Genomic DNA, 24,530 nt, shown 5'->3' on the forward strand with positions numbered 1-24,530 from the left:
ATATTACACATTTATGTATATAACAACTTATAAAAGAACCAGTAATGCCTATTTTCGATGCTTTTCAAAAAGTAGCTATATCAAAATTACTTGTTATACATAGTAATGTTTTACTAATGTATAGATCTAAAATGTAAGTAGAGAAAGAAACAAATACAAAGTTGAAGAGCAATGATGACCCAAACGTACAATGCTGAAATGTAAAGCAAGAGCAACACATCTACCCTTTAAACAAAACTAGGGATGATCTGAGGTTCTCCGAGGAGATAAGAAGATCCTGCCGCAAATCAATCGGTAAAAATATAAGGGGATGATTTCAATTTTGTCACTATAGCTTCTTGAATTAACAGCGTCTTGTAAGCAGCAACCCTCTAGGACATTCTGGTACGAAACTCTAGCTATGAAATATCGTATCATATTTGTTATCAATTGGGAAGCAGAAAACATCCTTTTTCGAATAATCTATCGTTTTTAGTACATGGATATCATGGGCCACTTCATATCCTCTTTCTGGCTTTGAAAGAAAAAATTTTAAGAATTGAGATGAAGTAAACATTAGTTGTCTTTGGTCCGTAAAAAAACAACATAAAATAATTATCAAATTAACTTAGTATTGTTCATTCTTCAAATTTGTACTTTTTCATTCCTTGTGGAATTATAGGCATTTCGTAGCCTTATCATTTCGTATCCCCCTTTTCGTACCCTGAACATTTCGTACCTTGACCATTTTATTATCATCATTGAATATTTACATGTACTTCATGGAAAATGTATATGTATACCATTTCGTACCTCATGGAAGATGTATATGTGTTTCATTTCTTGCAACTAAATGTCTCATTTATGTGCGCCATTTCGTACCTTATGGAAGATTTATATGTATGCCATTTCTTTTCTCATGGCAGATCTATATTTAAACCATTCGTACCTCATGGAAGATTTGTATGTATACCAATTCATTCCTTATGGAATGTCATGTATACTGTTTCGTATCTCTCCAAACCCTGCTTCTCCTTATCTTTCAGATATTGATAACTGTGTTGGCGTGAAATGTCAAAATGGCGGAAGCTGTACAGATAACATTGGATCATACAGTTGTAAATGTGCAAATGGGTTTGAAGGCCAGTATTGTGAAAAGGGTACGTTTTCATTTGTATTTCTCCTTGTTTGCTTTGAGTTTTTTTCTTCTTTTTCTCTCATAAAATTGCGACAATGCGTTAAATTGTTACGAAGTCTTTAATGGAATAAATAATTTTATAATGTAATACAAAGTCAAGAAAGATTCTAAAGTTCAAATGCTCGAATGTTCACAAACTGTCTTTAAAGTTGAATTGTTCGAATGTTCAATATCTCACACGGGCACGTGATCGTATAGTTTCAATCCGGATGGAGTACGTTTGGATATTTAAGCGCATATGTTCCAGCCTACCCACGAGGGGGAGACCTTGGCGGAATCTCCGGTACCAATCTCTCGTACCAATCTGTCCTTCTTCTTCCAAGTCCAAAGCTGGATCTTATATAGTCCAGTTGTCCATAAACATTGGCCCATAGCTAATGACCGGTTACGTAGAAGTCTGGATGTTAAATAATTCTAGTCTATGGTTAATTGTCAAACTATGAACAGATTGTTATTAAGTGTCCAAAGCGTACATGATTGTCATTGAATTGTTTAATTCCTTTTTAATAAATTTCCTAATTAATACTCCTTGATAGTTAATGACGTCTGTGTACATTTACGCCAAACATTTTTCATTTCAAAATGAAAAATAAATTTTCAAATTGCTCTGCAAATCTTAAAGGTAGTTGGTTTGAAAAATGTAACAAAAACCTATAGAAATCACTTTCGAAAAACCATTTTCTCTATGAGATTTGAAATTTGTTATTTTCATGAAATTATATTTTTGATTTAACGAAGATATTGAAACAAATAACAATAACTTTCTGTTAAAAATGATTTTTTTATTTTGTCAAAAGTTTAAAATGATTAAAACATTTGTATTAGCTTGCTTTAGAAAACAAAACATATTTCAATCTCATTCTTAAAAGCAAATATTGAAAATACTGACCTTTAGCATTTTTCAATTTAGTTTACAATATTGACAAATGGAAAATGATCTAACGTGGAGCATTTTTCAATTTGACTTACAATATTGAAAAATGAAAAATGCTCAAGCGTGGAGCATTTTTCAATTTGTCTTCAAATATTGAAAAATGAAAAATGCTCCAACGTGGAGCATTTTTCAATTTGACGTTTAATATTGAAAAATGAAAAATGCTCCAATTTTTCAATTTTCATTTTACTGTGCAATATTCAAATTTGAAAAATGTTCATTATTTAAATGTCTAATAATGGGAACGAAATGTAATTTGTTTCAATGTAGGCGTTTTAAATGTTTAAATTGTTGTCCCTTTTTATTAAATGTTTTACTATTTCCATTTGTTTTTTTCTTGTTTTAAGCGCAATATGTCTTGAAGATCTTTTTAAGGTGTGTTTGTGTGTGTGTGTGAACTATGTGTGGTATCAACAAATTCCGAACAAGAATGGTACACTGACAAGTAATATAATGACCACAAAGAATCATTCTTTCTTTTTATCTATATACAATGTATATAGCTGTCTTTGTAGCTACGTGTTTATATCCATCTTTCTATCTATCAATCTGTCATTCATTGTATATATCTTGCTATCTGTCTATCTATCTGACTTTTGTTTTTCTTTGTCTTTTCTTTCCGTAAGTCGTTTTTGTTCTGAAAATGGAATTACTAGGCGATGCGGAGTAGACGAAGTTGCATTGAACCATATCGTGGCTGAATGTGTCAAACATGTTAGAAAAGAAGAGAAAATATTAGAATATTAGATATTGTCCATGTCAGTTTATGTACATGCTCAAGGAGCAGGGTTCGCGATTTGAAAGGGATGGGGAGGGATGGGTGTAGATGTTAAATTATTCTGATCACTGTGCTAGTATATGTTTTCAATTTTGTATTTTTCTACACTGTACAGCGTTTCCTAATTTTGAATCTGTTTAATACAAACTTGTTTTTCCCAAGCTTATGATATTCACAATTTCATTCGCAGAATTTCAAATAATCATCTTATAAAAGAAAATATAAAATTAACTTGCATGCATGTATGTATGGTAAATGTATATTTCGAAGAATGAAAGACTTCTTATATTTGCTTTTACCGAAAACAAAATGTAGCAAAGAATATATAATAATTATGTGAATAGTATTTCAACAAACATGAAACAGTTCCCCCGAGGTTCTGTATTATGTACATTCTATTATCATGTCTTTAATATGATTTTACATCTTCAATATGTGAAAGCAAAACGAGTATTATAGGACAAATATGTCGACACAAAAAAGGGGTCTCAGTCAGTGACAATCTTCTTTTGAAATACAAAAAGGAAAAAATAACAGATCGACACAGATCGACACAAATGATCGAATTTCAAACCGTATGCATCATGTACATGGAACAAATACTAGTAGTTACATTTATCAAGCAAAGGAATCAACGTGTGTGAAGCTAGAGTTGGTAAAGCATTAGCGATAGTTAACCCTCGCTACCATCATTTACGACAGCAGCAGTGGTTGATCCAGAACTTTTCAAAAGGGGTGGCACTGACTGACTTTATGGGGGTCCAGTCATGCTTCGACGATTTCCTATATAATCAACCAAATTTTCCCCACAAAAGGGTGGGGGAACCAACGGAAATACATAGTGTTTCAACTTCTGCAATGATGACAGCGTATAATGCACATGGTCGACGCTTCCACAAAGCCAAAGTAAGGGACAACATCAAAAGTTCAATGTAGGATAATAAAAAAATACTTAATTTACATAGTTTTTCACTGATTCCTTATTCTTAACTTAATTTGTGAAATATTGATTGTAAAAAACGGACATATGTAAAATCGATTTTGGATAAACAAAACTCGCAGCAATTTCACACCCCTCCCCCTCTATCACAAACATCGAGCACATTTGTATCTGTACTATATGTTTAGCATTTTTTATAACTTGTTTCTTTGTTTGTATACGCCCGTCTGAAACGGGACATATTATGGTATACCGTTGTCCGTCCGTCGTCCAAACTTCGGACAATTAATAAAAAACGCTTCCACCAACTTTTATGGAACTTTATCGAATTGTTTATATCTATTGACGTAAGCTCCCTTTCGATTTTTATAAAATTCAAATTTTTCGTTTCCATGTTATGAATTTTTTTTCCTTAAAAAGGGGGGAGTTTTCCAGTTTTCGGAGACTAATTCCAAAATGCTTCCATCAACTTAATGAGACTTTGGTGAATTGTTTAAATCTATTGACGTATGCTCTGATTTTTATAGATTTCAGATTTTACGTTTCCGTGTCATGAATTTTTATGCTTAAAAAAGGGGGGATTTTCCAGTTTTCGGACAATCACTCATAAACACTTAAACAAAATTTTATGACAGTTTAGTGAACTGTTTAAATCTGTTGACTTAAGCTACCTTTCAAATTTTTTTTAAATTTCAGATTTTACGTTTTTTAGTTATGAATTTTTATATTGAAAAAGGGGATTTTTTCCAGTTTTTTGGACAATAACTCAAACACGCTTTTACCAACTTTTATGAAACATTTACATTTTTGGAGTTATGGAGTTTTTATTCATAAAAAAATGAGGCATTTTTCCAGTTTTTCGGATAATAAATCACAAATGCTTTCAGCATTTAATGATTAGACTATGGTGACTAGTTAATATATCTAATAATTAAACTAAGTACCCTTTTGATTTTTATATAATTTCTGATTTTATGTTGTACAGTTTTGGGGATTTTTTCTTCTGACAAAATGTCGGAAACGGTCAAGGAAATTTTGCATGACGAAATTGAAGAAATGGTGATAGACACAAAAGAGAGTACTGACAGTATAACATGGAAAGACGGAACAAGAATTGTGGAGCTTTTAAATCTGGCACTGAATAACTGCAAAACGCTGCACGGCCCAGCGGAATCTGCTCAGCGTAGAGAAAGAAATATTTCAAGGAATTGGGATCTATCTTACTATTCGTTGCTTAAACTGTAACATGCTGAAAAACAAAATTCGGAACAAAACGACCTGCAATAGCTAATTAAGAATAAATAAATTTGGTGTATTTACTGTCTTCTGATTGGTTAAAAGAATTAGCTTTATTTTCAATGTTATCAATTTTTATGAAGACACGCCCACTCTAACGTTGTGTATCCATACGCAAACATCTGTGTACGTTGTTATTCGTATTAATATATATCTTTGAGCCTAATTTTTGATAGAAATTTATTTATAATGAATGGCAATAATTTATTTTGAATTTATTGAACCATAAAATTAATTTTTGACTCTTCACATTTAACATAATCCGCTTGGATTATTCAATGTGAAGAGTCAAAAATTAATTTTATGGTTCAATAAATTCAAAATAAATAACAGCCATTCATTAAGTATTGGTAGCTGCTTAACGTACAGCGGCAAATATATTTTGCACATTTATGACATCCAAATGTTATTTTAATGAAACTTAAAGAAATGAGAAAACGCATGAACCCGTAATTAATGAGAAAAATTTAACAAAATCTATGGCGCGTAGGGTATCCGAATCTGGTCTGGTGTTGAAATCCATACACAAAAGTCATTACTACGGCGTGTTGTACAGCTGTGCAATATTTTTCATGACGAGAACAGTTATTTTCATTTATTGATAATGAATTCGAAGTAAATAATACTATCTTGAATTCTTTTCTTGTTTAGCATTTGGCAGCCTCCAACTTTTACGGAGAATTGTCATTGTAAGGCCAAATGTAACATACTATCAATGAAATAACAAAACCGACTGCATGTGCGAGACCCTCATTGGTGTACAAGGTCGTATAACATCTCTATTCGTAAATAGAATAATAAGTAAAGAGAGTGTCTCATCCTATTCTGGACTTAAAATTGGTACATAAAAAGGCCGATTTTAATTGATATTTTAAAAACATATAATATTGTATGTGTATGAAGAAAAACTGTCAATAAAAATCCGTTAAAAAGATTTCAAAAAATCTATTGGTGTCGTTTTTGGTTTGAATTTAAGCAAAATATTACAAATAGATGCAGCATTGTCACACGTTAGTTTGTTTAATTGGTTGTACATGTATTCTTTTTGTATATGAAACTAGATGTAATAGACCAAAACAAGAAAACGCCCGTTCACATGCTGTTAAAAGGGCTTGTAATTAACGGTGTCTTTTGCTATTGTTCATCATATTTGTATTTTGTTCATTGTTTTGTACTTAAATCAGGCCTTAAGTTTGAGTTCTTTTGCATTTGTCATGTAGGTGCCTTTCATAGCTTACTATGCGGTATGGGTTTTACTCTTTGTTGAAGGCCGTCCGATGTCCTATAGTCGTTTAGTCATTTGTCTTCTTATTTGTATAAGCATGTCCCTATTGTACATTTTTTACTTCAATGTATTGAGAGATAAAAATTGAAGTATCGGCAAATGTACACTAACTGCAGACAGACAGATCAGAAAGTGTACACACGTTTAAACTCGTCGTATAGTTAGACGATCAGAAAGACGAACAAAGTGTTTTCAATATAGCTCTTTTTCTAGACAAACAAGTATGCAAATATTCATACGTATACGCCGTAAAAAAATGTTATGTTACTTATCTATTGATAAAGACATCGTTCAATATCATTCTCTTATTCCGGCTGCAGTACTTCCTATGAAATATTATATTACAACTTCATTTTCGGTCGATTGATGCAATAATGGCATGAGTTAAATTGCACAAAACAGCTCTTATTATAAAACAAGAAGTACTACTCATAATTTAAATTTGAAAGATAATTATCTTTTGAGTGTAAAAAAAAATAAAATCAAAGTACGTCGGGACCTTTTAAAGTTGACGATACGGTATCGGTTTTGTCATTGTTGACGGTTATATGGTATGATCGCCTCACTTAATTTATAGTTGGTTCACATTTTGTCATGTCAATAATGTTGTCTATCATCCTACAGTACATCAAGCAATTTAGAACTAATGTCGGACGGAGATGCACTTTTATACTTCTAGCAGATCTACATCTGACAAAGCAATCTGCTAGAATCCTTCATTTATATTAAGTATCAACGCTTTGAAAAACACCTGCATAAACTTGACAGCGAACTCGTGTACGGCGGGAATGATTACACGACGTTGTTGCGATTAAAACTTAATTTAACGTAATTTAGCGCCATACTGACAGACGTCGTAAAAAATAAAGATGTATGGCTTTTATTGAAAAAACAAGCACATGGACCCCAATTGTTTTCTTTTGCAATCAATCAAGTACTGTTTCAAGAACACTCCAACAAAATTTCAGGAAAAAAACAACGATCAAATTTTTTCTGCACTTCCGAAAAGACGCAAAAGTATGGTCAATTTTTTATTTCGGATATAGCAATCTAAATCCGGAACATGATGATTTGGTTTAACCTTAAACTTGTTTCAGTATGTTGATGTCATGGATCAAGGGAATATTTTACAAAAACCCGGTTAAGTTATGACTTTTCGTTCAAAAGTATTGTTACTTTCTTTAAAAGTCATAATTTATTAAATTTCAGGGATTTTCTTCCAAATATGCAAATTCCCAACCAAATCATCTCTAAAAGTAGGTCATGAAGGTACTTTTTTCTTTGCATATTTAAAAAGTACACATTGAAATTGACCTTCTATCAAAATTTTAAGAAAAAATCAACGAGGGATCTCTACTGTATCGTATGCCCTTAAAGCATAAAGACAAGAGGAGTACCATGCGCTTACAGCGGAGCTCTTTATTTATTTATTTGAAAAGTCTTTTCAAAAGAGGGACGAAAGATACCAAAGGGACAGTAAAACTCATAAATCTAAAATAAACTGACAACGCCATGGCTAAAAATGAAGAAAACAAGCAAACAAACAATAGTACACATGGCACACAACATAGAAAACTAAAGAATAAACAACACGAACCCCACCAAAAACTAGGGTTGATATCAGGTGCTTCGAAAGGGTAAGCAGATCCTACTTCACATGTGGCTACCGTCGTGTTGCCAATGTGATCCGGTAAATAGTCTAATTCGGTAGGTCACATTCATGAAAGGGAAGGGGATTGTAGTTACGACGTAAGGAACATATCTGATATCATTTGTGAAACGATTCAACTGTTGAAATTACTAAACAATAAGTGATATATATTTCACGATTATTAAAAAATGTATTCTGACACGATGAAAGCAGGAAACGTACGGTATCAACAATTCAAGACAAGAACCAGTTGCTCATTTTGATCAGTAGGAAAGGTAGAGAAACAAGGAGCATGTTTTATGCCCAAGTAACACTAGACCACTATTGCACCACACTCACCGCGATCTAAAAGGTGAGGTCCCGGTACGAGCAGGATGAAAGTTTGGATTTTCATTGTTTTCACGATGCTACTACGATCCCGATACGGGTCACGTTCTCATCACGCCTATTCTGAGTCTTCAATACGATAATCACGATTTATTACGCTAATCACGTTTTCATAACGACAATACATGCACGATTTATTACGCTAATCACGTTTTCATAACGACAATACATGCACGATTTATTCGATTGCAACACGATCTTAACACACCTTTTCTGCGATTATAGACCGCTCTTACATCGAACGGTCTAAGTCCTTTCCACTTTCAAAACGTAATCTGACTACGCTCTCGTCATTATCATCAACATCATATTGCATATACATACTGTTTATGAATACTGTTTCCTTTAATTCTTCTAATTGTCATTTAAAATACGTAGAATTCTCGCAAACAACACAGACATACCACCAAAATATACCAGAACTAGTGGGCGTGATGGTAGAGATAGAGGGAGAATCAGAGAAGCCTCTGATACGAATTCTGATCCAGTAGACATATATGCATGTCAGATCAACCAATCCAACCTGAGTCACAACGCGATGCTGATCCATCGAGATCAAATGATGATATTTTATTGAACAATAGAGGAAATGATATAGATGTGTCAAGCATGGTTGTGCTTATCAAACCTTGACCAACGTTAAGTTTTTGATATTTGGTCTTTTTTTCTAACACTATATGCAATATGTAATCTTTGTTTGGTGTATGGAAATATTTAATGATGTGCATGTCAGTCTGGCATGTTTTATTTGGCCTTGACCTCATTTTCACTGTTCATTGCACAGTATTCAGTTTTTTAGTTTTGTTCTGATTTTCTTAAACTATAAGAAATAGGTTAACTTTACTTGCTGTATGGAATTGTAAGTTGTACACTTCTGCCTGCCATGGTTCAGATCCTTGACCTTTGATTCGTGGTTCATGTGTTTAGTTTTCTCGGTTAAGTCTGTTTCTTAGAAACTATTAGCATGGGTCATTTATACTTAGTGATTTATTGTAAGGTGTACATGTATTTCTTGTTTTGTTTATATGACCTTGTCCTAATTTTCTTTGACCATGTTAAGTTTATGTGATAGTTGTAGTAAAGCTTTATATTTAGGACTATCAACATAGAGGGTGGGCAGGACCTTTTTCAGGACGTCAGGATCGGGTGGTTTTAAGCTTGTGATTTCGGGATTAACCCTTTCGGGACCCGGGATTCTTTTTTTTCATTCAGGACCTCGGGATTTCATGTTTTTAAGTCCAGGATTTTGGATCAACATAATATCAATGATTAGTAAAGAAGGCTAGACATTTCAGCGTGTGCACTCTTTTCGTAATTTGAGAAATTTTAAATAATTTGAACATTTATCGAAATTGCCTCTTTGTTGATACTATTATATTTTTTGTAGCTCGTCCGCTCCCCTTTTATATTCGTTATGTAAACAGAAAGTCACAACTGTTTTGTTTTTTTACAGGGATCACGAAACTTTTATCCTGATCCATATCAGGCTGATAATTCTGAGCATACAATCCATCTTGATCAAAATGAATTTTGCAAGTAGCCCCAGAAGTGGGATATAGAGAGGGGGTGCTATTGAGGTTACAAAAAGGGATGGTCGGATATAGGATTATTAAAATGTGGGTAATGAAATCAAGACAAAAGGTGGGATCTGGAGAACAAACAAAAAAGATGAATTTAGGAAAAGGCGCACACCGAGTCACTCCAACCTCATTCACGTGAATGAAATGAAATCCCATCTGTAATGTCAGAATAAGATTTTAGTGTTGTTTACTTTTTTTTAGGGGGAGGACGGGCGGGCATCATAGGAAGATCTCCCATCTCTGACTCAAAATATGGATAATTTTATGTCAAGGGTTTTATGATTCTCCCTGACAGCTTCAGACATAATAATTTTGTATCTTCTATTTTTTCAAATAGACAATCCAATTGAGAATGGAAATGGGGAATGTGTCAAAGAGATAATAACCCGACCATATATATAGAACAGACAACAGCAGAAGGTCACCAATAGGTCTTTAATGCAGCGAGAAACTGCCGCACCCAGAGGCGTCCTTCAGCTTGCCCCTAAACAAATATATATATACATGTACTAGTTCAGTGATAATGGACGCCATACTAAACAAATTAAAAACTAAAAACCTAATTTAAAAATAATACAAGACTAACAGAGGCCAGAGGCTCCTGACTTGGAACAGGCGCAAAATAAGTGGGGTTAAACATGTTTATGAGATTTCAACCCTCCCCTGATACCTCTGACCAATGTAGAAAAGTAAACGCATAACCATACACCCAGTAAAATTCTGTTCAAAAGAAGTCCGAGTCCGATGTCAGAAGAGGTAACAAAAGAAAATAAACAAAATGATAATAACACATAAATAACAACAGACTACTAGAAGTTACTGACATGTCAGCTCCAGACCTTAATTAAACTAATTTTAAGATTACGTCTTCATTATAGGAATATCAGGCAACTCCCGTTAGGGGTTCAGTATTATACAAATTATAAAATATTTAAGAGAAGAACATTACCCGTGTCATGCCAACAACTGGTTTTTAAAAAAATATGTTTAATCCCGATGTAAAGACCCTATAAGTGAAACAATATTAAAACCAAAATATGCAAACTTTAATAATCTGACAACCACAACAGAATCGTACTGTATCCCTTCTTCCTAAGTCTGTTTAACAGGTTTTTTTTATCTTCTATAATGTTCCTTGTTGTCGTTAGTTGATGTGATTCATAAGTGTTTCCCGTTCTGTATATAGATTATATCGTTGTTTTTCCCGCTTGAATCGTTTTACACTAGTCATTTTGGGAACAATTTATAGCTTATTGTTTTATGTGAACCATGACTCTGTGTTGAAGACCGTACTTTGACCTATAATGGTTTTTATTTTAAAAATTGTGACTTAGAAGGCAAACTGTCTCATTGGCACTCATACCACATCTTCTTATATCTAGAGAAATGTAAACTAGCTTCACATTTGAAGTTAATTTTTAGCTAAAATGCCATCGCACATTCATTCCAAATAAAAGAAAATCTGTCTCAAAATGAACAAACTTTAAGTAATCAGCAATATCAGTCTTGACAACATTAAACATATTTTGACTATACATTGACACAAAATGTACCAAATAAACCATACTATACAAATAACAGACCACAGGAACAATTATACACCTACATTTTCAAAACTTGTCTCCTAAAGACAGTCGTATCTAATTCCACCGAGCACTGACTCAAATGTCTGCTTCATTTCTGATTAGTTTTCCCAAAATAATGTATTTCAGTTAAAAACAGAAAAATCGCTGTAAAGTTCAACATCAACCTCGCGGGACCAACATTTAGCATTAGTAATTCTGATTGAGATTCGGAGATGTAAACCACAGCTTGTTCTAGTTGTAAACAGAGACGACGGATGCAAAATGTTAAAGTAGCTAAGTAATACTACCCCCCCCCCCCCCCCCCAAAAAAAAAAACCAGTAAACAAATTATTTAATTCATTTTATCTAGTTAAGAAAGGGAGCATTCAATGACTTCCAAAATGAGCTGTATTTAGAAGGAAAATGGCATATTAATCAACCTTATACAGAGAGACTGGGAACAGAACAGCTTTCCTAGGTGTTGTTTTTATCTTTACCTATTTTCTAGGTTGTCAACGAGGGTATCACCAAATCCGTAGCAATTGCCTGAAAGTACGAAATCTTATGTTACAATCTTTTTCATTTACTATTTATTGATGAATAGCTCTCAGCTTTGGTGAAGCTATTCTGTCGTTGATGGTTTTATAGGGCATATTGTAATTGCTTTCCGCTATGCTAAAATGTCAATAACCGAACCGTGTTGTTACGAGCAGGGTCATATATGCCTTGATCTATGCGTGTCCGTATTGCTCAGATGTTATCTTAAATTTATATTAACTTTTTAAAGAAGTTTACAAATGTTTTGCAACGGTGCAAATACTAAACTTTGGAGTAAAAATAAATATCTCTATCAATGAATTAAACAAACAAATATCCATTTGATTTAACAGATATAACGAAAATATGTTGTTAACCTGAATGTGAATAACAAAATAGGGAAATATAAAGTTAAGGGTTTTAAGCAAGGGAAATAACAATATTTTTTTGCATAATAATCCTGCGCCATATCACAAAATTTTGCTGGTGCGTTGTTGTTCTCCTATCTTTTCGGGGTAAGGTAAAAAATGTGTATACACGGGTTCACACATATGTGTATTATATTTAAAGCATAAAAACAAAACTTTGATTAAACAAATTGAAAAATCCTCAACACAAAAAAAAAACATTTTCATTTGAAAAAAAAAATTAAAGATGAAAATTCAACATTTTTCATTTTTCAATATTTCAAAGCAAATTGAAAAATGCTCCACATTGGAGCATTTTTCATTTTTTAAAGGCAAATTGAAAAATGCTCTACGTTGGAGCATTTTTAATTTTTTGATTTTTGAAGGCAAATTGAAAAATGCTCCACGTTGGAGCATTTTTCATTTTTCAATATTTTATGGCAAATTGAAAAATGCTTAAGGTTAGCAATTTCAATATTTTGCCCTTAAGAAGGAGATTGAAATTTGTTTCTTTTCTAAAACAATCAAATTCAAATGTTTTAATTAATTCAAACTGTTGATAAGATGATATCTTTTTAAGACAAACTTATCATTACTTTTAATATTATCCTCGTGAAATTAAATAATGTAATGTCATGATAATTACAAATTTCAATTCTCATAACGAAAATGATTTTTCAGAAGTGACTTCAACAGATGTTTGTTACATTTATCAAACCAATTAATTTTGAAATTTGTAGGGTATTTTCAAAATCTATTTGTTCAGCTTAAAATGAAAAATGTTTGGCGTAAATATACACGGTCTTAATGATATGAAACACAATTGTGTTACAAAATGATGTGTCAATGAAATTTGAAAAGAAGTATTAAAATCTTAAACTCCTTGTTGTATATACAGTCATCTTAGATATAATTTGGCAATCTAAACCTGGATTATGACGCTTATGAGATATAGTATAGGACCCACATACAAACAAAATTAATAAGCCTCTTCAACTAAAATAAATAAAATGTCGTGCACATAACGATACATAGCATGCAATAACAATTTAGAATTCAAAATTGGCAATAATTCCCTAATTTGGAATGTTTTATATGAACTATTTGAACCATATTTCTTAGGACTTGGCATTCCATTTCCAGATATTTTCAACAACATGGATTATTTTATCTAGCATGCACAGATGAAGGTAAAATTAAAGAAAATATCAAACCTTTTAAATTTTGTTATTGTACTTTTGTTATTTATCTGTAAGATTTTTTCAGTGTTCATAGTTAAGCATAACTTAATGTTTTGTTCCATCTGCGTTTGGTATAAAGTTCCCACTAAAACTACATAAGATTATACATGTTCAAACATCTTTATATTCAATATCAACAATCATTCGAACATAAAATATTCCCCGGATATCATTACCCTAAACATAATACAGAAATACACCATATACTATACCAATCTCCGTACAGCGCTCGTTTCCTTTCCGTATACTTAGTACACTACAATACAATTTACATATTTAGTGTAGTGATACGAAGTAAGTACGAAACGGGTGTGACCTCTGCGCCGGAGATTGATACTATACCCCATACACCATTTCCGATATTCCTTAACCGTTTGTACTAGGATAAACTAGTTAACAAAATGGTTAGTTATCAGTTTTCATCTTTTGTCGTAAAATTATTTTTTAGAACAACATATACATACCTACCTTAGTGTACTTAAGTGTTTCCAAACGCAAGAGATCAGTTTGCTCCTCTATATTTGGCTCTGGTTCATCGCCACTAGCTACACTTGTGTTACTTCCGGTGTTATAGGTGTATTCAGTGTCAAAGTTATAAATCATTGGGTGTTCTTTCCAATGCTTGTCTAGGCGATTTCTAAATATCTGTACATTCTTTGCGGTCACTACGATGTCTGGTAGACTGTTCCATACTTCCAATACTCTATTAGTAAAGTAGTATTTTCTAACGTCTAGTCTGCTTCTATATTTTACCAATTTCATAGAGTTGCCTCTTGTTGTCGAGCTGGTATTACGAGTGAATAGTCGTTCTGTTACTTTTGAGTCATATACACCTGTTGTTATCTTGTATGTTTCTATCATGTCGTCTCTTAGCCTTCTAAATTTTAAAGTTGGAATTTTCAGAATTTTTAAGCGCTCTTCGTATGACAAATCTTTAAGGTTGGGTAACATTTTCGTTGGACATTTTCAATTGTCTCGATATCTTTCTTTTTGATGGGGTTCCATACATTACTAGCATATTCAAGATGAGGACGGGCTAATGCCTTAAATAGTAGGCAGAAACTTTTATAATCTAAATATAAAAAATATAAAAAAGAAGATGTGGTATGATTGCCAATGAGACAACTATCCACAAAAGACCAAAATGACACAGACATTAACAACTATAGGTCACCGTACGGCCTTCAACAATGAGCAAAGCCCATACCGCATAGTCAGCAAGTTCTTCTAATAATCCCAACTAGTTGGTTTGCTTTGTTGACTTGTGTCTGTATATGTTTATCAAATTTTAGCTTTGAATCTATAGTTACTCCTACATCTTTCTCTGATTGAACTGTTTCTAATGTGATTTCGGGTCCATAGTATGTCGACATTTTATAAAAGAGGGACGAAAGAAACCAAAGGGACAGTCAAACTCACAAATCTAAAACAAACCGACAATGCCATGGCTAAATATGAAAACGACAAACACAAAAACAATAGCACACATGACACAACATAGAAAACTAAAGAATAAACAACACGAACCCCATCAAAAACTAGGGGTGATCTCAGGTGCTCCGGAAGGGTAAGCAGATCCTGCTCCACATGTGGCACCCGTCGTGTTGCTTATGTGATTACCAATCCGGTAAATAGTCTAATTCGGTAGGTCACATTCATGAAAGGGAAGGGGATTGTAGTTACGACGTAAGGAACATATCCGATGTCATTTGTGAAACGGTTATTCCATAACGGTCAACCAACTCGTGATGGCGTCCGTAAAATTTACGAAGGGATGATTTCAACTTCACCATTTGGAACTCTTGGTTTAATAGCTTCCTTGTGAGCAGCAAACCTCTATCAAGAAAATCATGATAGGAAATGCAAGCACGGGAATATCGTATCAATTGGGAGATATATACCCCATATGCAGGTGCTGCCGGAATGTTGCTACTTAGAAATGGAAAGTTCACAATTGGAGAGCTGAAATCATCTCTTTTGTCGTAAAGTTTTGTTTTCAACCGACCCTCATTGTCAATTTCTAGATGTAAGTCAAGATATGAAGCCGACTTAACTGTATCTGTAGTATCCTTTATCTCTAGTTCGATGGGATAGATGCGTTCCACATAGTCACCAAATTTTGAATTGTTTAGTGAAAGAACATCATCTATATAGCGGAAAGTAGAGTTAAAGGATATTGCTAACTTCTTATCTTTATCTTCTTATCTTTATAAGTGCTATCTTGCCCATAATTGGATTTGGTAGAAATTGGCAGTACTTTACATTTGTCCGGATGAAAACGTAATAGCCATTTTTCGCTCCACTTAAACATTCTATTTATGTCGTTTTGCATTATGGTGTTGTCAATTTCGTTGTTTATAGCTCTATATAGTTTAGTATCATCGGCAAACATGTATACATCAGACTCTGCACAGGACTGCAAATCGTTGATAAAGATAACAAACAGAATTGGGCCCAAAACATTTCCTTGCGGAATATCACTAGTAACATCATGCCATTTTGAAAAATTTCCATTAATTTGTACTCTTTGTTATCGGTCACTCAGAAAGTTCTTGATCCAATTACATGCTTGTAAGCTCATGCCATATGCTCTAAGTTTTTTGAGAAGTCGTCAAACTGCATCTATTGACCCACCACTATCTAAATTACCGGTCCAGTGATCTAGGACTTTTAATATTTGTAATGAGGTGGATCTTCCTCCAATAAAACCAAATTGTCTACCACTAAAAAGGTTATAACGGTTCATATGGTCTACGATTTTCTTTCTTATAAGTTTCTCCATCAGCTTGCATAGTCAGGTTTACGGGTCTGTAGTTTGAAGCTAGTTTTTTGTCATCTTTCTTAAAGAGAGCTGTAATTTGGACAATTTTCCAATCTTTAGGTACCGTACCGATTTTGAATGAGCTATTGAAAATCATGGTTAGTGGGGTATCTATTATATCAGCCAGTTCAAATAATACTTTTGGATGTACCTGATCTGATCCTGGTGATTTTGAAGTATTTAAATGTCTAAGAAGTTTGTTGATTTCTTTGGTTTTAAAGTTATCATTGCTAGATTCTTCAATATATATGGTATATTTTCCATAAATGTATCATCATTATCGTCCTCTACAGTAAAAACACTAGTGAAAAATTCAGCCAGTAACTCAGCCTTTTCTGTATCTGTACTTGCAATAAAGTTTTTACCATCACTTTTTACATGAAGTTCTGATACTCCACTTTTAGATTTTTGCTTTGCATTAACATAAGACCAAAGTTTTTACAGTTTGTTTTTGCAGACTCTGCTATAGACTTCTTCAGATTTTTCCTTTCTTTAGCAACTGTTGCTTTTGCTCTATTTCGAGCTTTTGTATACCCCCTGTAGCTTTCGTTATCTCTATTGTTTCTATATTGTCCTCATGCTCTGTGTTTTTTCCTGATTGATAATCTAGCCTCAGCACTAAGAGGTGTTTTAAATGTCTTCCTTGATATATGTTTTTTTTTTCGGTATATGTAAATTCATAGCATCCGATAATTTGTCCATGAACATACTAACCATATCTTCTGTATCTTTATTAGTTAGTAATTCTTCCCAGTTAACATTCACATGTTCCTTTAACTTGTCGTAATTGGCCTTAAAATAGTTAAATTTTACGCTTTTCGAGTTCTCATATGTTACATAACATTTAAAGTAAAAAACTAAAACATTATGGTCACTGTGCCCAATCGGGTTTTGATATTTAATATTCTGGATAAAATTCTTATCATTTACTAATATAAGATCAAGCAATGATGGTTCTTGGTTAATACGATATCGTGTTGGTTTATCTACCATCTGTTGATAATAACAGTCACGTATACATTCTAAAAAGTTAGTACTAATATTATCTTTAGCAGACCACGTTTTCCAGTTTATATCAGGAAAATTAAAATCGCCTGTCAAGAGCACATGTGAATATGAGTCTTTTAATTTGCTAATTTTCACAAGTAAATCGTTTAATGCATTGTGTTGTTCTTCAGATGAAGATGGACTCTTATAAATACAACCTACTAATAGTTTATCGTTATTCACTAGGTTTATCTTTAAGCAAATACATTCCTTAAATTCATGCTTAAATTCATGATCTCAACTGCTTGAAGTTCCTGTTTTACATAAATAATAATTCAACGAACACTGTTTGTTGGAAAATTCTCAGGAAAGATATCATATCCATCAATTGACAATTCTGCCTTTAAAATACTGTATCTACTATTCTTTGGAAGAACTTCAGTTATTATTATGATGTCAAGATCTGATTCCTCATTAATAAATCTTGTTTTAAACTCATCAAATTTGTTTATAAAACTATCTGCGTTAGTATAAACACTTAAGTTCAGATAAAACACTTGCGTGTTTTTGGCCGTTAAAATGCTGGTCACCAATAACTTAAAAAGAGTTTACATTATTTACATTGTCATCTTTCGGTATTACTCTTCCTTTAATACCCTTACTATTCTTCTTGCCCAGGGGGCCCCCGAACTATGGAGTGGTATTTCCCCGATTTGTCATTTTCTGTTTCCTCTTTCGCCTCATTTAGTTTTGCTTTGCTTTGTCCCCTCTCTGTTTAAGTCATGTCATGGGTCACGCTTATGTTGTAAAATTGACTATCAGTTTCTGTGTTTTTTTAATCTTGAAAGGTTTTTCATTACACTCTTTTTACTTTCGGTATTGTTTAATGTTACCTTCATAGGCCTTGATTTCTCATTATCGTCCGTTTTCTTTCCAATTGGAACAACATTGCTAAAACATGTTGAACACCAATGACATACAGGTCTATGTTAGAAATATTCTAATTAGTTCTTTTCAAAAAGTCCGACATTTATAGTGTAGCTAAACATTAAAATCACACAAATACCGAGCGCCGAGGAAAATTCAAAACGGAAGTCCCTAATTAAATGGCAAAATAAAAAGCTGAAACACATCAAATGAATGGATAACAACTGTCATATTCATGACTTGGTACAGGCATTTTCTTATTTAGGAAAAAGTAAAATCACAAAAATACTGAACTCCGAGGAATATTCAAAACGCAAAGTCCCTAATCAAATGGCAAAATCAATTATAATAATAGACAATACTAATTATTTTGCATTTGCATGAAACGTAGCGTAGGAAAATTATTGAATCAAAACCAAAATGAACATTGACCTGAATATTGTAAAAAGTAAAACCACAAAAGTACTTAACTCCGAGGAAAATTTAAAACGGAAGGTCCCTAATCAAATGGCAAAATCAAAAGCTCAAACACATCAAACGAATGAATAACAACTGTCATATTCCTGACTTGGTACAGGCATTTTCTTATATAGAAAATTGTTGATTGAACCTCGTTTTATAGCTAGCTAAACCTCTCACTGGTATGACAGTCACATCAAATTCCATTATATTGACAACGATGCGTGAACAAAACAAACAGACGTATTAGGTAAAAAAGCCCAAAAAAACGGTTCAGCAGTCTATAATGTGTAATAATCTTAATCAGTAAAACATACCACAAACAAATATGTAGCAAAGAAATGGTGGATTAAACCTGGTTTTATGGCTAGCTTAACTTCTGACTTGTATGACAGTCGCATAAAATTTTATTATATTGACAACGATGTGTGTATAAAACAAACAGCGTTCTTGTTTTTGAGTCCCTAATATAATTTTGCATTACTTTCACTTGGTAAAACGAACAAATACATTTTAATTGTTTGTGTAAAAAAATTAGTCAGAATTAACGCAATAAATCCGTGATGGCAATCCTACGGTCTGAAAACAAAAGTCAGGTGCAAATATGTCAATCAAAAAAAGTGTAAAAAATTATAATTAATAGAAAACAAAAACAAAGACAAAATACTACAAGTGTAAAACATAATGATGGGGTTCTGGATTCTGTAAACAAAATACAGAATTTGTGGCGGGTATTAACTATTCATTTATACATCCCTAAATCCTAATTCAAATATTTTTAAATGTTAAGACTGACGATTTGGGAACAAATGAATACAAAACGGTTCATATGAAAAAGTTGACCAGATAAAAAATCCCATATCGTAAAATTGGTTTACATTTACCATTCAGACTTTGTAGTTTACGAACATAGTGGTTTTATCTTAGTATTCATCAATATGATTAGATTAAAATCTTGTTACACTATATTTCCAAAAGTGTGAACCTTTGCTACAAATAAAAACAATTTACATTTGAGAAAAAACATAATAACAAAAAGTCTAAAGGTCCTATATATATCAGGTTTTATATTTATCATAAAGACAAAATGAAAGACATTTCAAACAAGAAAACCAACGGTCTGTCATATGTATATAAAAACAAACACAAACCAAAAATGATATTAGAACCTCAGTGTCGCCATTGAATAATAGGCTCCTTTATAGGTACAGTAATGTGCACAGTTATGTTAAGGTTAGCCAATATATTGTTTAACTCCAGCGAGAGAGATTTTTGAGTAACCCGTTTCGATGATATTTAATCAGTCAAGTAATATTCTGCAAAGAGTTACATTCCTTTTAAAACTATTGTATTACATTGTAAATGTAGTTGTTTTGAAATAAAAAACAGCAATCATGCATTCAACCTCACTTATTTGTTTCGTCATTTCACGTTAAAAGATAGAATTTAGTTGTATTTATACCAGCTTTGGGTAAGTGTTTGGTATGATTATAAATGTTCACGTCTGTTCTTGTACTATGGACAACAAAATTATTTATTTTATAAAACAATATTCCCGTTCTCCAATTATATTGTATACCTTACAACCAGTTTATCATTTACCTGTTGCGGCATTTTGTTTAAGTTAATGGTTGACTTTTTTAATTTGTTTTAACATCTCACCCCTTATTTAATTGATTTTGTATTTTCATTGTGTTATAGATCAAGTTTATTCGTTCAGTGTATGTTCACTTCTGTTAATATGTCTTTTGATTGAGTTAAGCCATTTCAATTGATATTTTATAGTGTTTCTTTCTATGTTGTGATGTTACACTATTGTTTCAAGTTAGGGTGAAGGTTGGTACCTATTTTGTGGTTCATATGTGTTAATATGTCTTTTGATTAAGTTTAGCCATTTCAATTGATATTTTATTAGCATGTCTTTCTGTGTTGTACAGTTACACTATTGTTTCAGAGAAGGGTGAAGGTTGGTACCTATTTAAAACGTATTTATTTGCACCTGTCCTAAGTCAAGAATCTGATGTTGATGTGGTTTCTCGTTTTTTATATAAAGTAGACCGTTGGATTTCCCGTTTGAATGGTTTCACACTAGTCATTTTTGAGTTCCTTTATATCTTGCTGTTCGGTGTGAACCAAGGATCCGTGTTGAAGACCGTACTTTGACGTATGCTGGTTTACTTTAACAAATTGTAATCTTATATCTATATATGACATACACTATTAAGTTTCCTTTAAAAGTATGTTGTTTTGTAGATATCAATGAATGTTTGCTAGTCAATGGTGGATGTGAAGACGCCTGTATCAATACACCTGGTTCTTATCATTGTCAGTGCCACAATGGACAATTGTTGAATGCTTATGGGGGATGTTCAGGTAAGGAACAATGCAACAACATAAAACCATACCACAGTAACCAGATCAAAAGAGTATACAGCTGTTTGCACTTTGTTTACTATCTTTACTACTGGAGATTCAACTACCCTTTTAAAACGATACTGTATGGATTTGAATAACCAATTGACTATCAATCATTTGATATTATCAAATTATATATACTTATTACATTGGTTGCAATAAATAACATTGATTTCTCAGTGAAATAAAAACCGATAATTTCACATGTAAAATAAACGTGGTTATTTCACTCCTCTGATGTCATACAACAATAGGCGTTGTCAAGATGTCGATAACGTCGGATCAAAACAAATTGTGAATGTGTAGAAAAAGATTTAGTTCCTTACATTTTCTACTTTAATTTCATAACAAAAGCCATTTGACAATATAATTAAAAGAAAAACTAATCAAAGAATTCAAATATCGAAAAATATTCAACTCGTGACTGAACAGCACTGATAATTTACGCATGCGCTATGTGCATTCGTGAATTGATGTGTTGTTCAGTCACACGTTGAATAATTTTCTCTATTTGAGTTCTTTGATTAGTTATTCTATAAATAATATACATGTATAATATGATCATTTTGTTCATAACAGATGTCATTTTATATCGGGCTACCTTCTTGTTATTTGATAATTTTTGTATTTCAAACAGTACACAGGTGTTATATAGAAATGTAATTTTCCTTATCATGTATATACGACGTTGGCACCCTCTTTATTTTGCAGATATTTTGTAGACTTAACATAAGAGTAACAAAACTGTTGAATTAATATAAAGATAAAAATTGTGTTCAATTAAAGTGAGAAGAAATATAACAAAGAGTTAACGTAAAAAGTAACAATATTGTAAATTTATCTCAAGTTTAAACAGTATTATAAAGTTAACATAAGAAATAACACTATTGTAAAGTTAAGATAAGGATTACAAATTTTACAAAGTTACTGTGAGGAGAAAGCCTGGTGTTAAGTTAACATAAGGAGTAACAGGTATCGTCTATCAATTTTTAAAACAACCCCATCAAATGTTAAAACATGGATGGGATCATACTTGTCAAGTGACATGATATTCGCGTGTAATACACGCTTTTTCAACGGTTTACACGCGAGGATTTTGTCACATGGCGTGTACACGCTTTTCACCACTTTACACGCAATTACACGCTTTTTCGTTCTTTTCATTTTTTGGTCGTTAGTGATATCGCTATTCTCGGGTTTTTTCCTTATTCGTCGATAAATACCAAAACATTCGAAGTAATTGTTTTGCTGCCATATTGTTCATTTTTCTATATAGACAAACAGTAAAAGGTAAGTAGTTTGTGATTAGTTTTATAGATTTTGTGACTTTCTTTCAAATTCACTTTAATGGGGAAATGTGCACAGAAAGAGGTCACTTTCAGGGGCCTGTACCGTCGTCTAAAGTGCCGATTGTTAAGCCAAAACGATGTGTACGGCAAGATTCAAGATTTATAAATTATTTTTGGAGTTCGAGTTTAAATGATCGAGTGACAAGTAACGCATATTTTGTGCATTCTATGTTGCAATGATAATAAAAACAATACATTTGAGAGGAGAAATACAATGTAGCTATTTGAATAAGCATTTAACATGTTTATCTAATGGAAATCAAATTTATAAAACATTTTTCTTTTTCAATTTCAGTTACAAATCTAGCCAACACGGCAACAGATTTCTACAGGCCATGGGGATAAAAATATCACAGAACTTTTGGATCAGCTCTCATAGTACCAGCTTTCTTCTGATGAACTACCCAGTTTTAACCAGGCAATAGCAATGGGAGCAATGGCAGTCAGTGATAATAGATGACATTTTACATTACCAAAAAAGAAAACATTATGACATTCTTTCAAATCTTGATGAAGCTAATTCAGTCAAATATCAATTCCTAATGTGGGAGAGCCTTTTCAATTATAAATAAATTGACACTGAATTCTGATCAGAACTTGACTATGTTACATTTGTATTGTGTGCTGTTATCAAATAAATGTAACTAAACTTAAACTGTCAGTTGTTTTGAATATGTGCCTAGTGGTGGTGCTTTAAAAGCAACATAACAGACCACTGTTTAATACAATAAAAGTTCACAGTAGAATATATATTGTTTTTTTATATTTACAAATTTGTATGAAATTATGAACATTACCACATTCATATTAACAAGTTTACATCCTACTTAAATTGAATAACCAATAGTTCGAACGATCAAAATGGAAGAAATAAGTGGTTAATACCACAATTCAATATTAATAGTAATAATTTATATCGATAATACCACTATAAAAAAAACGGGAATCTACCAAACTTACTAATCCGGCCCTGATAAGCTTGGTGAATTTTTAATTTACACTTAAAATAACTTAATATACATCGGGAATTTGATTTTTCTATTGAAAAAAAAAATTAATAAAAATAATTAAATAAAAAAATATATAAAATAAATATATTGCTATACATAAAATAAATTCTAATTCATTTTCTCCTCAAGTCGACATATTGCCATTCACTCTTAATAACAAATCGGTAATTAACATCGGTATAAAATGTGTTTATTATAATTTTGAATAGTGAGTAAAATTAACTATGTGAAACTGCTTATTTTTTTTTTAGTTAATATAATATTATGATAAAATGACCTATATATATGATAGCGTCTTTTTAATGACGTGACAACTTAAACAGTCATAACATTGAAGAGTTTTAAAGTTTTAAAAGTAAACGTGTAACAGAGTGTTAATTACCCCGACCATTCGCGTATGGTCGGACCATATGAGTATATACCCATATGGTCATGACCATACGCGCATGGTCCAAATACTCATATGGTCCGGAACATATTGTTATAAATGGGTATTGATAATAATCTCAAAGAAACAACACATTTTATATTTCTTAATTTTATTGGGATCAATATCTGAAAACCTGAAAAGTAGCGGTCTTAGATGATTTTTATACACTAAGACAACTTTGGCAAACTCAATTTGGGGAGATCAAATTGCATATTTTTATAAGGCATGTACTAAAAGGTGGAGTGGAGTGGAGTGGAGTATTGGAGTGGAGTGGAGTGGAGTGGTGGAGCGTTGGAGTGGAGTCATGGAGTGAAATTTACCTAACATATCCAAAAATCAATATCAATTTATAAG

The 24,530-nt window shown here is 32.4% G+C and overlaps 1 protein-coding gene across 1 annotated transcript in view; it reads left to right on the plus strand.

The window, feature by feature from the left end:
• Positions 1-931: 931 nt before the first annotated feature.
• Positions 932-24,530, plus strand: part of LOC139521365 (uncharacterized) — a 47,458-nt gene continuing 23,859 nt past the window's right edge. The window contains exons 1-2 of the mRNA XM_071314844.1: positions 932-1,139; positions 21,226-21,345. Coding sequence (XP_071170945.1) covers positions 932-1,139; positions 21,226-21,345 — 328 coding nt within the window. The remainder of the gene's footprint in view (positions 1,140-21,225; positions 21,346-24,530) is intronic.

This window comes from Mytilus edulis, chromosome 4, assembly GCF_963676685.1.
Source record: "Mytilus edulis chromosome 4, xbMytEdul2.2, whole genome shotgun sequence".
Taxonomy (NCBI): domain Eukaryota; kingdom Metazoa; phylum Mollusca; class Bivalvia; order Mytilida; family Mytilidae; genus Mytilus; species Mytilus edulis.